The sequence below is a fragment of the Podarcis raffonei genome, chromosome Z, assembly GCF_027172205.1.
Source record: "Podarcis raffonei isolate rPodRaf1 chromosome Z, rPodRaf1.pri, whole genome shotgun sequence".
NCBI classification, from domain to species: Eukaryota; Metazoa; Chordata; class Lepidosauria; order Squamata; family Lacertidae; genus Podarcis; species Podarcis raffonei.
The window spans coordinates 49058445-49072770 of NC_070621.1; the positions used below are offsets into that span (position 1 = coordinate 49058445).

General features: G+C 45.2%; 1 protein-coding gene and 1 long non-coding RNA gene across 8 annotated transcripts in view; one reads left to right on the forward strand and one right to left on the reverse strand.

Annotated features, from left to right (window-relative positions):
* Positions 1–14326, forward strand: part of DOCK11 (dedicator of cytokinesis 11) — a 159183-nt gene that overhangs the window by 36934 nt on the left and 107923 nt on the right. For 6 of the 7 annotated variants that reach the window (XM_053374529.1, XM_053374524.1, XM_053374527.1 and 3 more), the window contains exons 15-19: positions 4227–4349; positions 7648–7724; positions 11266–11456; positions 12556–12621; positions 12946–13038. In XM_053374529.1, coding sequence (XP_053230504.1) covers positions 4227–4349; positions 7648–7724; positions 11266–11456; positions 12556–12621; positions 12946–13038 — 550 coding nt within the window. The remainder of the gene's footprint in view (positions 1–4226; positions 4350–7647; positions 7725–11265; positions 11457–12555; positions 12622–12945; positions 13039–14326) is intronic. The other variant, XM_053374526.1, reaches the window with a different exon arrangement.
* On the reverse strand, positions 9423–9709 carry LOC128406815 (uncharacterized). The gene is made up of 2 exons (XR_008328637.1): positions 9584–9709; positions 9423–9552 (listed from the first exon to the last, which is right to left on the reverse strand). It is a non-coding gene; the product is annotated as an uncharacterized LOC128406815 (long non-coding RNA).

Consider the following 14326-nt stretch of genomic DNA (forward strand, 5'->3'; position numbering starts at 1 on the left):
GAATGTAGAAACTAGACAAGGGTAAAATGCATATCCATTGCTCTGACCACTTTAAACTCTAGCCCTGCCAAGCCCGGACAGTTGCCCCAAGGGGAATGTGGGCTATGAAAGGTTGCACGCCCCAGTGCATATCCTAGCAAGTGGAAAGGGTAGGGTTCAAGCAATGTTGTTGTGCCACAGAGAGGGTTTGCTGCAGAGGATTTGAAGGGCTTGGGCAGGGTTGGCTGAAACTGCAGCTGGGATTGCACCCATACTTCAGATTGGGGTGGGGAACCTCTGGCCTGCAAGCCAGACTTGGCCCACCAGGGGGTCCAAGTTGGTTCACGAGGCCTTTTCCCTCCCCTGCCCACCAGCTGACAGGATGCACAATGTCATCGGATGGGTGGGGTTGGTTATTGCATTGGCAGTATGTGCATCTCTTCCCTTCAGGGAACAGGGGCACACCTAGCTGAAGCAGCAGAATCCTTTTGTTCAGGAAGGGGTTTGCATCAGAATCCCCTGCTGGAATGAAGGGGCGCGAGAAAGCGTTGTTTCAGTAGCATCTTGCAATGTGCTTTGAAGCCCTGACTTCGGACCTTCTTCGAAGCACCTTGTGCCTGATGTTATTGTGACACCGAGTTATTGACAGGCAGGCGGCTCCACCCACCTGTCAAATTTGGCCCATGAGGCCGATCCTGACAAGAATCTGGCTCATGGCACCAAAATGGTTCTCCACCTCTTCCTCAAACTGTGTTGCACCAGATGTTTGGTTCTGGGAGCATCTTTTCTCCCTACCCAAGAATTCTCCTGATAATGTTCTTTCTCCCAGAAGTCTCCTTCCTCAGGCAGCACCCAGTATTACCTGCTGGGTCTAGAATAAGGCCAAAGGAAGATCTTTCCATATCCTCATTTGTTCAGTGTTTTAAAGGAGTCTTCTAGAAGACTCCCAAGCAGAATGCTGCCTGCTCAAGTCCCAATCAGTTGAACTTCCTCCTGAAAGGCTCTGCCTGGTGCTTCCTTGACACTTCTTCTTCTTCTTCTTCTTCTTCTTCTTCTTCTTCTTCTTCTTCTTCTTCTTCACGGCCACACGCCCAGCTTCATCTGTGCCACAGTTCTCACAGCAGCTGTTTGTAAAAGATGCTGAATATTGAATGCCTGCAAGTCTTATAATTTAATTGCAATTTGATCTTTTGGCCTGAAAAAAGAAAAGAATTGGGGGCAGGCAGGGAGCACACCTGACCAATTAATAGTGAAGTCTGGAAAAATGCCAGGCTCAGAGCTGTAATGACAAACTGACCTCCTGCATATACTTGGGCGCATGGATTTCCACGGGGCATTTAAATTTATGTGGCCAAACAAGGTGCCTCTCTTCCCAGAGGACAGGGGGTTGTCGTTGCTAGCTTTTCCCCAGACTGGGACTCCAGGCAGCTGACACAAATTAAAAAAACCACTAATAAAACACTAAAAGCATATAAAATATAATAATTAAAAAGTAATTAACTTCTAATAGAATTAAGACAGTATTAAAAACATCTATTTAAAAACTGATAGTAAAAACAGTACAGCACTCTTAAAAGCCCTTTCCTTAACCCCCCCCCAAAAAAACCACCAAATGCAGTCAGTTCCCAAGAGCCTGACAGAATGAAACAGGCTTTACCTGTCAGCAGAAGGACAAGAAGGAGGGAGCCAGTCTAAGCTTCTCCAGGAAGGGAGCTGAGAAGTCTGGGAGCAGCCACCAAGAAGGCCCTCCGTCACGTCCTTACCAAGCGTTCATGGGAGAGGGGTGGAACCGTGAGATGGGCCTCCCCTGAAGATCTCAGAGCATGGAAAGTTTTACATGGGAGAATACGGTCTTTCAGATAGCCTGGGCCTAAGCTGCATGGGGCTTGACTGTTTTAATTGTTCTAGAGTTTGAGCTCATTGCAGGACTCAGAGTGGGGAATAGGGAGGTTCCTGCCTTTATAGTGCTGGAGGTGTAGAAATTCAGAAAATGATCTTGGGGGCTGCTCTTACAAGGTGGCCCTTACACATCAGCTTTCCCCAACCTGGTCTTGTCTACATGTTTTGGACTCCCAGCTCCCATCAGCTGTCCTGGATGGGGGAAGATGGAGCCCCTCAAGGTAGAGGGCACCAGGTTGATGAAAGTGTGAGGAGGTCATGGAATGGTAATCCAGCTGAGAGGCAGGTTGGCTGCAGGGAAGGTGAATGAACACAGGAACATAGGGAGCTTACACTGAGTGGGACCCATCAAGCTCAGTTTTCCCTGCACTGACCGACAGCAGCTCTCCAGATTTTCAGGTTATGCTGCGGATTTTACCTGGGCCCTTCTGCATGCAAGGCAGTTGCTCCACTATTGAACTTCAGCCCTAGAGGAGCGGCTTGAACATACTCTTAAATTTTCAGTGTTTCTTCCCAATCTCTGTGTATTTCCTTAGTAAAAACCCATTTCTAAGTTTGTGCCCCTTAATCATGAGGACTGGCACCTTCTGCCTTTAGTGGCCCTGACGATTAAGCCCAGATGTGGGGAACCTCTGGCTGCCCAGGTATTTCTGGGCTACAGCTGGGCTATCTGGGACTGCCATGAAATGCAGCCCATAACATCTGGCAGCTACCAGCTCAGCTCCAGCTGAGCAGAATTGCTCTAGGCATCTTCAGAGGTGGATATTTTTGCTTTCTTTGAGCACAAAGAACTATCAGGGCTTTCTAGCTGATGATAGTGGTTTCTTTGGGGGCACATTTGCCAAGACACAGCAGAGCATGAACAAGGTATTTAGGTAGTGCAGCCCTGTATGCAAAGCCCTTTAGGTCTCGAAAGACCTACACTGGCTCCCAGTACATTTCTGAGCACAATTTAAAGTGTTGGTGCTGACCTTGAAAGCCCTAAACGGCCTCGGTCCAGTATACCTGAAGGAGCGTCTCCACCCCCATCATTCTGCCCGGACGCTGAGGTCCAGCGCCGAGGGCCTTCTGGCGGTTCCCTCCCTGCAAGAAGCCAAGCTACAGGGAGCCAGGCAGAGGGCCTTCTCGGTAGTGGCACCCGCCCTGAGGATCACCCTCCCACCAGATGTCAAAGAGAAAAACAACTAGCAGACTTTTAGAAGACATCTGAAGGCAGCCCTGTTTAGGGAAGCTTTTAATATTTGAAGTTTTATTTTGTTTTTAATGTTCTGTTGAAAGCTGCCCAGAGTGGCTGGGGAAACCCAGCCAGATGGGCAGGGTAGAAATATTATTATTATTATTATTATTATTATTATTATTATTATTATTATTTAGTTTATTAGTAAACCAAGTGTAGCCTAGCCGAGGGTACTTTTAGGAAGAGCCTGACCCCTAGTGGCTTGAAGGTGAAAATTTCACCTAAAGCAACAGGACTCTAGTTGGTATCCATCTGTCTCAAAAAAAGAACGGAGTTCAGCTCCAGTGGCAAAGTTAAACCAGTGGAGAATTGGAACACCAGCTGTGGCTGCAGAGATTGGTAACTCATAACAGCCCCCGCCCCCGCCCCCTGCCCTGCGTTGTTTTTGCTGTGTTAGCAGCACCAAAGTGACCTCAAGCCTAGGCTGAGTGTATGGAGGTCTCTGGCAGAGCCAGATACACTCTGCCTGAAAAGTACAGTCGAATGATCACAAAAGGATGGGGAACCTGTGCCCCCCTAGATGTTTCTGGGCTTTGCCAATGGCTCTGCAGTCTGCGACTCATGGGAGTCGGAGTCCAGCAACATCTGAAGGGTTTTTTTGCAAGTTCCCCATGTCTGTTCTATTATTATTACTATTATTGAGACTTTTAAATAGCTTCTCAACCTAAAGGTCTTCAAGCAACTTGCATGTTTTAAAGCATCAACATAAACACATCATGTCATTAAAACAACCCCTCTAAAAGCCACAGGAAGCTTTGGCAGCACACTAGTAACAAAACAACATCATCTCAGTCTGCCAAAAGCCTGATAGGAAAAGGTAATTCTTTTCCTGGTGCTGAAAATATGTCCACAAAAAGGCACCAGGTGGACCTCGCTAGGGAGAACATCCACAGATGGGGAGCCACCACTTCAAAGGCCCTGCGCCATAGTCTCCTCCTTCTGATCTTCCAGCATGTTCTCTTTTAAGCCGTATTTTCCCAGAAACGGGAAGCCTCAAAAGCATTGCTCTGATCTCACAGGAAAGGCACTGTTGGGAATATTAAGGGAGGGCAAAATATCAATGCGTTGTGCAGCCTCACGCACCTTCTGCTTTCCTTTTGCCATTCCCCAGACCTGTCTTCAAAGACTCCCAGGGCACCTTGGACCTTGAAGGGAAGTTCTCCCCCATCTATAAGCAAGACAGCAGCAAACTCTCTGCTGAGGATCTCATGAAGTTGTTGGCAGAGTACAAGAAGTAAGTGTCAGCTGCCAGATGGGCAAGGATCTGTAAACCCTTGTAAAGGGGAGATGGGTCTGGAGAGGATGTTCCTATCTTTGAATCTAGGCATTGCCAGATTTGTTTGTGTTATCTAATGGAAGAGTGAGGAGTGCAGAATTTCAGAATCGGGTTGGAACACTTTATTTATTTAATAAATAAATTTATATCTCTCCCTCCATCCTAAAGGAACCCAGGGTGGCAAACATATCAGCATTAAAGCAGTACAGGGTAAAGGTAAAGGGAGCAGGTGGCGCTGTGGTCTAAACCACTGAGTCTCTTGGGCTTGCTGATCAGAAGGTTGGCAGTTCAAATCCGCATGACGGGGTGAGCTCCTGCTGCTTTGTACCAGCTCCTGCCATCCTGGAAGTTCAATAGCATACCAGTGTGAGTAGATAAATAGGTACTGCTGTGGCAGAAAGGTAAATTTATGGAAACGAGTGCCAGAGGGCACAGTGTTTTACATGCACTACCACTCATCACAGTGTCCCGTTGCACCAGAAATGGTTTAGTCCTGCTGGCCACATGACATGGAAAGCTGTCTGTGGACAAACACCGGCTCCCTTGGCCTGAACGCGGAGATGAGCACTGCACCCCATAGTCGAATTTGACTAGACTTCACTGTCCAGGGGTCCTTTAGTTTACAGTTAAAAATAAAATATCAACATATTTAAAGCAGCCGAAAATGTTCACATACTCTCAAAGTTGTGAATTTCCTGGCTGCTAGGAAGCAGTGTCTTCCAGCCACCAAATGCCTGGATAGACAGGGACATTTTTAAATTCCTCCTGAAAGTTAATAAAGAGGGACAGGTTCACTTTGCTGGGCAGGGCAAAGTGGGGAACCATCACCAGGCAGAACCCACTTGGCCATGGACTCAGTGCCAACTGGGCATCACCCAGCAACAGGCTCACCTTCAGAAATCCAAAGCTGATCCCCACACCATTCACAGGTCACACATCCAATGCTGGCCTAGCCCTCCCTGGGATACAGTGGTACCTTGGGTTACAGACGCTTCAGGTTACAGACGCTTCAGGTTACAGACGCTTCAGGTTACAGACTCCGCTAACCCAGAAATAGTACCTTGGGTTAAGAACTTTGCTTCAGGATGAGAACGGAAATCGTGCAGCGGTGGCGCAGCGGCGGCAGGAGGCCCCGTTGGCTAAAGTGGTGCTTCAAGTTAAGAACAGTTTCAGGTTAAGAATGGACCTCTGGAACGAATTAAGTGCGTAACCAGAGGTACCACTGTACTCGTGTGACAGGATACTCCTCCTCCCTACCAGAAGAATCCCTGCACATAGAAAGCCAGAGTGCCAGGGAGATAAGGTGTGAGTAAAGCATGACACTACAAGGCAGGCTTAAGCAGTATGTGGACCGAGAACTCCCAGAAGTGCAAGCTGGATTTAGAAGGGGCAGAGGAACCAGAGACCAAATTGCAAACATACGCTGGATTGTGGAGAAAGCTAGAGAGTTCCAGAAAAACATCTACTTCTGCCTTATTGACTATGCAAAAGCCTTTGACTGTGTTGACCACAGCAAACTATGGCAAGTTCTTAAAGAAATGGGAGTGCCTGATCACCTCATCTGTCTCCTGAGAAATCTCTATGTGGGACAAGAAGCTACAGTTAGAACTGGATATGGAACAACTGATTGGTTCAAAATTGGGAAAGGAGTACGGCAAGGCTGTATTTTGTCTCCCTGCTTATTTAACTTATATGCAGAACTCATCATGCGAAAGGCTGGGCTGGATGAATCCGAAGCCGGAATTAAGATTGCCGGAAGAAATATCAACAACCTCCGATATGCAGATGACACAACTTTGATGGCAGAAAGTGAGGAGGAATTAAAGAACCTTTTATTGAGGGTGAAAGAGGAGAGTGCAAAATATGGTCTGAAGCTCAACATCAAAAAAATGAAGATCATGGCCACTGGTCCCATCACCTCCTGGCAAATAGAAGGGGAAGAAATGGAGGCAGTGAGAGATTTTACTTTCTTGGGCTCCCTGATCACTGCAGATGGTGACTGCAGTCACGAAATTAAAAGACGCCTGCTCCTTGGGAGAAAGGTGATGGCAAACCTAGACAGCATCCTAAAAAGCAGAGACATCACCAACAAAGGTCAGTATTGTTAAAGCCATGGTTTTCCCAGTAGTGATGTATGGAAGTGAGAGCTGGACCATAAAGAAGGCTGATCGCTGAAGAATTGATGCTTTTGAATTCTGGTGCTGGAGGAGACTCTTGAGAGTCCCATGGACTGCAAGAAGATCAAACCCATCCATTCTTCAGGAAATCAGCCCTGAGTGCTCACTGGAAGGACAGATCATGAAGCTGAGGCTCCAGTACTTTGGCCACCTCATGAGAAGAGAAGACTCCCTGGAGAAGACACTGATGCTGGGAAAGATGGAGGGCACAAGGAGAAGGGGACGACAGAGGACGAGATGGCTGGACAGTGTTCTCGAAGCTACCAACATGAGTTTGACCAAAGTGCGGGAGGCAGTGGAAGACAGGAGGGCCTGGTGTGCTCTGGTCCATGGGGTCACGAAGAGTCGGACACGACTAAACGACTAAACAACAACAACAAAGCCTGACAAGCTCCTGCGATAAGGCAATGACAGTTTCATCACAGGATCCTCAGGATGACCCAGCCCAGGCACAGCTTGACCCCCTCAGCCAGAAATGGGTCTTCTTTACTACAGATTCATTAGGCAGGAGGCCAGGGTATTTCCCCCCCAGTTGTTTTTGTTTTCATCCACCTGACCCAAGAGCTGGACTTTTAGAAAAGTCAGTTTGAACATTTCCCCCTCCAGATGCACTACAACTCCCATCAGATGCACTACAACTCCCATCAGCACGAGCCAACATAACCAGTGGTCAGGGATGATGGGAGGGATGCATATTGGCTACCTCTAATTGAGAACAAACTATTGGTGCCATTATAGGCACAAAATAGGAAGTAACTAATTGAACCAGAGTTCTCAAAGGAAGGGGCGAGGGAGCACGTCAGCCACAGGCTCATTCATAAAATGCCAAAACATGATTTGGAAGATGGGGAGCATTAGGGTCTGAACCAGCTCTTTTGGGATTCTGCTTGTGCGATTAGAGGGATCACTGTACTCTGGGTTCATTGATGTAAGACAAAGTTTTTGAATGTTCTTTATTGAGGACTCGGTTAATTTGGTCCTCTGGCTAAAGAATCACCTGAATTATTTCCAGCTGTCTTGTGCTGTTTCTGTCCTGACTTTTTGTTCTGTCTTTATTTCCTTGCCTCTTTATCATGCAGACCAGAAAAGACAAAACTCCAAGTGATACCCGGCCAATTGAATATTACACTAGAGTGCATTCCACTGGAATTTGCAAGTAAGGAACTAATTTTTAATAATAATTGCCTTAAGGCCTTAGTACACACAGTCCCAGTCCACTAGGCTGGGTCCCATTCTCAGGCATGATATTGCTAGTCCAAGTCTCAGAACCCCTGACACACTACACACTTCCTGCAGGTTCTCCCAAAATTCTCACAGTTTCATCACAAATATTACTAGGGGTTCCAGGTGAAGATGGCGACAAGTAAGTCTGCTTGTCTTTGAGCTCTGCGGTCTGTTCTAGTTTTAATTTGTTTTTATTTTGAATAATTTTAAAGTCATTTGGCTCAGCAGTGTTAATTGCAATATACAGGCAAGGAGGATATCTGTTTTTATCTCTTTTACATTTATGTGGGCTTAAAAGCCATACAATTTAACTGGGCAGGCACTGAGGTATCTGCTTAGCATTTAGCTGATAAGGAATGGTTGGTCACTTCATCTTGCCCAAAGGGTAGTCTGCAGTTTTAACAATTTTAGCATAATTACCACATGATGATGTTGTTGATGATGATGATGATAATGATAATGATAATCATGATGGTGATTATGATGATGATGATTAATAATAATAATAATAATAATAATAATAATACCCTGCCCTTCAGGCTGGGTTTCCCGAGCCACTCTGGGTGGCTTCCAGCAAAATATTAAAATACAATAATTCATCAAATATTAAAAGCTTAACTAAGCAGGGCTGCCTTCAGATGTCTTCTAAAAGTCAGATAGTTGTTTATTTCTTTGACATCTGGTGGGAGGGTGTTCCACAGGGTGGGCGCCACTACTGAGAAGGCCCTTTGCCTGGTTCCCTGTAACTTTGCTTCTCGCAGTGAGGGAACTGCCAGAAGGCCCTCAGAGCTGGACCTCGGTGTCCGGGCTGAACGATGGGGGTGGAGATGCTGCTTCAGGTATACTGGGCCAAGGCATAGACCTGCAGTCCTTCAGATAAATGGTCCAGAACTCCATTGCCAAATTTAGCCCAGAAATATTTGCTGGACTGTTGTGACTCAGCAACTGGAGAAGGGAACTCCTACACGACCAAGGTCTCTTGTCTAAACAAACAGTGGAGGGAATCTTTCACAGAATGAACACATTGGAAGAGGAAGTTTCTGGCTGTGAATACAATAATCAGCACACTAGTCAAGTTAATGGAGAGAGGAATTCTGGTTGTAGCCCCGCAGATACGAACTACCAGCAAAGAAACTGAAGCTAGTGGTGGTTTGAAGGTACATCAGGACTAGAATAGTTTTGAGCTTGATAAGTCCCTATTGGATTCATCAACTAAACAATTAAGGAGCAGCTATCAAGGTTGGAACTTGAGTTTGGAAACTTGCTTTTACAGCAATATGAATGCTAAAGAAATGGACTTGGAAGAGTAGTTTTCTTTTCTTAGACAAACCCCTTCAGGACCAAGACCATAGCTAGTGGGAGACACTAGCTCACTACCTTCCAAGGGAATGATTTTTGTGGGGATGATTATGGAGGCAGGCGAGGGTATATTATTTAATGATATCCTTCCTAACTTGCGCTAGCAAGTTCCATATTCTAACAAAATTCCAAACATTCCCCTTTTAAAATTATGCAGCGATCAGCTTGTTGCTGACTCATCTGAGTCTTACTATTAAAGATTCTTTCCTGGTAAAATCCCTTCTAATCCCTCTTAAAAAGAAGAAACGCTAGAATCTGATTCACGTGAATATAAAAGTAGTTTACTTACAGATTCATTCAGGTTCACAGACATATCCCTGAAGGCAGGCTTGGGTTACATAACAACTAGAACTATTCCATAAAGAAGTGAGTCCCAAGTGACTGTGACTAAGCAGTCACTTCTCCAAACACACAGCAATGGAGAACACACACTGATCCGAACATGGAGGCCGTGCGCTCCTCCATGCCAGTACAACAGACCGCACCTTCTTCAAGTCTGTCCCAGCTCAGGAGGAAACAGAAAGTCCTCTCCTGAGTGGGACAAAACATCCCCTAACGTGTCCACTGTAGGAATGTTGACAGCAGTTTTACATCCCACAATTTTTGCCCTTCACCTAATCTATTTTGTTCAAGTGTCTTTTATTTTGTATTTTATTTTATTTTGTTTCAGTGTCTTTTGCTCCAGATTGGCACTTCACATTTCCTTCCCTACAGCACAGATAAGGGGAAAAGGCAGTGAATGGTGGAAAGGGGAACAAGGAGGGAAGTCCAAATTCCAATGATGATTCTTCTAGGAAGAGGTGCCCAGATGATCTGTGGCTGGTCACTCGTAACTGGCCAGCCGAATAATGTAAATAGAACTTGAATTTCAGGCAGGAATTCCAGCCATTGTAGGGGCTTCCCCAGATTTAGGAAATGCCAGTCTAGTTGTGACCAGAGCTTCAGTATTGAACTAACATCAGGATCCTGATGCATGGGATAAATTTTAGTCTTTATCATAGAGTCATAGAATTGTAGAGTTGGAAGGGACCCCAGGTGTAATATACTCCAACCCCCTGCAATACATATTAATACATATGTTTGCTGACAGAGAGCTGCTATTTGAATTAAAATGTTGTCTAAATACCTCCCTCCCCCGCACCCAAATGGCAAGTTTGATATCCATTCCTCATACTTGCTTATAGGGTTATAACTCCTTTCATCCAGGCCTCGTCTTCCTGGGCCAGATAGAAGCGGCCTGCCTGCCAGGCAAGGGGCAAGTCCAATAATAATCACAGCCGCTGGTCTCAGGTTCTGAGCAGCCTTGGATTATAAATACATTTATAATAAGCAGTGAGTCTCCTGCTTTGATTTTGTTTTTACCAGCACAAATAGGATTGCCTTGGGTTACCTTTCCTTCCTTTTCTTCTGAGCCTCCAGAGGGCATATATATATTCAATTAATAATAATAATAATAATAATAATAATAATAATAATAATAATATAGAGACACACCAGCTAGTCCCCACAAGTTATTCTGTAAGCAGAGAGGGAATCTGCTTTAACCATTGTTTGCTAGTATGGTGACTTCAGCCATGAAAGGGAAATTAAGCTACCAGACAGCTGTGATAACTTTTATTGCTGTGGCTGTCTGATGCAGAGCTAGCAGGGGAAGAAATCCACAGAAATATGGTCTCCCTGATGTCCTCCTGTGCTTTGCTCTCCAGAGGGCTGAGCACAGTTCAGCAACATAAGCTGTGGTTTTGCTCTTGGTTTGGGCTATGAACATAATTAGGGTTAAGGCAGCAACTATGCTTGTTGCTGATTCTGGTTAAGCATCATATACATGCCAAGTAAACTGTGGTTAGAGCTATCTCCCTGCTTTCAGGGTGACAAGTAGCTATTGTGAATGTCTCCTTATACAAGTCCTAAGAAGTGGGGAGGCTGATATGCTGAGTCACCATAGGTTTGCAATCTTACTCAGGGTTAAGGTAACAAACCATGCCTGGAGCTAACCATGGTTAAATGTTGCATCTTCACAAGGTCTATATGACCCAAGTTAAAGGTACCTTTTCTTTTGCTGTTGCATTATGTGAAAACAAGATACCAACCTGCGGCCTTTGCTTCCCCTCTAGACTGTGTCACGGCCTCTTACATTCCCATCAAGCCCTTTGAGATGCAGGGCCAGGATGACAGCATTACGGTCGAAGTGGAAGAGTTTATCCCTGAGATCGCCAAGTACTGCTACCCTTTCACCATCTACAAAAACCAGCTCTACGTCTATCCTTTGCATTTGAAGTATGACAGCCAGAAAACATTTGCCAAGGTAAGCTTGAAAACAACAGAGCCAGGCCCACAGATTTATTTATTTATTTATATTTGCAAGTTTGAAATGTAGCTGAAGAACAATTCAGCAGCATTGAGCAGGGAGTGGAACCGCATTGTGGAATGGATGGGGGAAATGCAGTCGTATTGGACCGTGCTGTTCTGGTGCCACAGCAAGGCAGGTCAGGACTTGCAGCACCATGGATAGCTCCAAGTGAGCGACTTGTTTTGAAAGAGGCCCAAAGCAACATTTCTACCCTTTCCTGCCAGATTACCTCTCCCAGGCAAAGTCCCTTGCGGGAAAACTTGATTTCTTCAAGGGACAACCCTCTGACCTGAAGATGAGACTTTTCTCCTATGTTCCAAAGCTCTGTGTGGGGAAAACCCTGGAGAGAAAGGGACTTAGACATCTGTTGGAAGGTGGGGACCTTCAGTCTCAGCAACTGCTGCATGGGGTCAAGACCAGCAGATATGGGTTGCTGGGCTCAGACCTGACACTCCTTTGCAGATCATGTTTTTGCTAAGAAACAGTTAACTCCAGCTTGCTCTGTGTAGTTTCCTTCTGGCTTGCTCCTGTAAGATAATCACCCTACTCCAAATATGCTCACTCAACCAATCAATCTGCAAAACTGGCACTGTTACAAGTGCCACAAATCAATATTTTTGAATGGCAGCACCCACACTTTGGAACTCCCTGCTTATTGACATCATAAAGGCACCAAAAACAATCATTAAAAAAATTCAAAAAACCACCAGCTCCAGCTGGCATGACCAATGGTCAGGGTTGATGGGAACTGTAGTCCAGCAACACCAGGAGGGTACCAGGTTTGGGGGTGGTTGTCATAAACCCTTGGAAGCAGAGACAGGATTAGCAGATTTTACAAAATCTATTATTAAACAAATAATTTAAAAATGGGTTCAGCCTGTTAAATTTGCAATAGTGGAGCTAGAATCTTGTGGAGCAGAAATGTATATGTATGTGTTTGAGTGTGTGCACACAATCACAAAATCAGTTTTGGTTTGGGGGAAGGGTAGGGAAAGATGGATCTGTGCAAGAAAACATTTTCTCTGAATCCAACCATTCTCCCAACTACATGTAGGCAAGGAACATTGCTGTCCGCATGGAATTCAAAGACTCTGATGAAGGGGACGCCAGAGCTTTAAAGGTAAATTTCCAGTTGCTCTTCACTCAGGTCCTGCTTTTGGTCTTCCCATTGGTGCCCCTGGTTGGCCCCTGTGAGAACAGGATGCTGGACTAGATGGGGCTCCTTTGGCCTGATCCACCAGCCAGGCTCTTTTTACATGCTTATGCTCAGAGCATGTGAGGGGCAGTGAGGTTGGCAAACCTAGATTGCAACCTTTGGCCATGCCGTTACATCACTGCTAAACATGTATGAAGTTATCTTTGTGGTCAATTCATTGCATGACCAAACAATGCCCTTTTAGGTGGGTTCCTCTTACCACCCCTATATTTCTGTTATCTCTTGCAGTGCTTCTATGGCAAGCCTGGGGCCCCCCTCCTGACATCAAGCACCTACACTTGTGTGTTGCATCATAACCAGAATCCAGAGTTCTATGATGAGGTAAGAGAAAAACCCAACGCATCTTCTCTGAGGCATTTAAGCATGAGAAAAGGGGCTTGAGTGACTTGGCAGAGTTTTCTGGAAGCGCAGGGAAGTCATAACAAAATGTGGTATTCGCTAGGGAGTCGACATTCACGGTTTGCATTCTAAGTTGGGTCAACTTTCAAATGCTTATATGTGAATTCTTTATTTGTTAGCTAAATGTATAACTGCTCTTTGTTTAAAAACAAATCCCAGATCGGGTTACAGTAGAGACAGTATAATAGCAGATTGCATCTAAAGTGGGGTGACCCATTAAAATCACTGGGTCTAGGTTAATGGCATTAGGATCATTGGGTCTCTTCCAGAAGATAAATTTGATTCAGTTAGCTGTTGAAATTTGGCTTACTGAAGTTGCACTTTCCACGAGAATATGAGGGCTGAAATGCAGCCACTGTCCTAGCTCCCCACTGCTCTGAATTTTGCAGTGCACACCTGCAGCCAAGCAGTGTGCCTGGAAATGCAAAATTACTTATGTGAAGGGTGCATATGGATTGTTGGGTCAGATTAGCCATATTGATTTGTATGCTGTTTGGGAGGATAGATCACTGTATTGTGCCGTATGTATGATAAAAGGGAGACACACCTGGGTGAAGGTGTCCTCCTTTGCTTGTCCCTGTGCTGGTTTAAGTTTGTTAGTTAACTTTTCTAATAGGGCAGTTTCCCATACGTTTTGGTACCAGCGTCCAGTGTCTAGTTATGATGTTTCTAGCTGCTGAGAGTAAGTGATTTGTTATGTGAATGTGCATTGTTGTCTTGGAATATATTTAACAGGGAAAATTCTGGAGTTGCTTCTATTACTTGTTTTGTTATTTTGCAGATTTCCTGCACCAATGATATAAAAAAGGATTGAATTTTGTGGCATTCCCACCACATGTGGAAGCATGTGCGTGTGGAGGTGCAGCCTCTGTAGCATTCAGATGAGATTCCCGAGTGTATTGGCACCAGCTTCTGTGGTGTTAGGTATCATCTGTACAGCGAGTTCTCTTCTTTTGCCTGAGATGGATTTAAATGGTGGTTTAGACCACATTTTTGACCATTGGGTGGAGTTTATTTCATATCCTATGTCATGCTCCCATTGATCTTTTATTGTGGTGAAGGGGTTTGTAGTGTCTTGGAGTAGTATTTTATATATTGTAGATGCCACCCTTTTGCTGTGACCTTCTGTTCTTAGGGAGAGTTTTTCAAAGTTAGTCAGCTGCCTGCTTCCATTGCTGGGTTGTTCAAGAAGGTGTGTAGTTGGTGATGG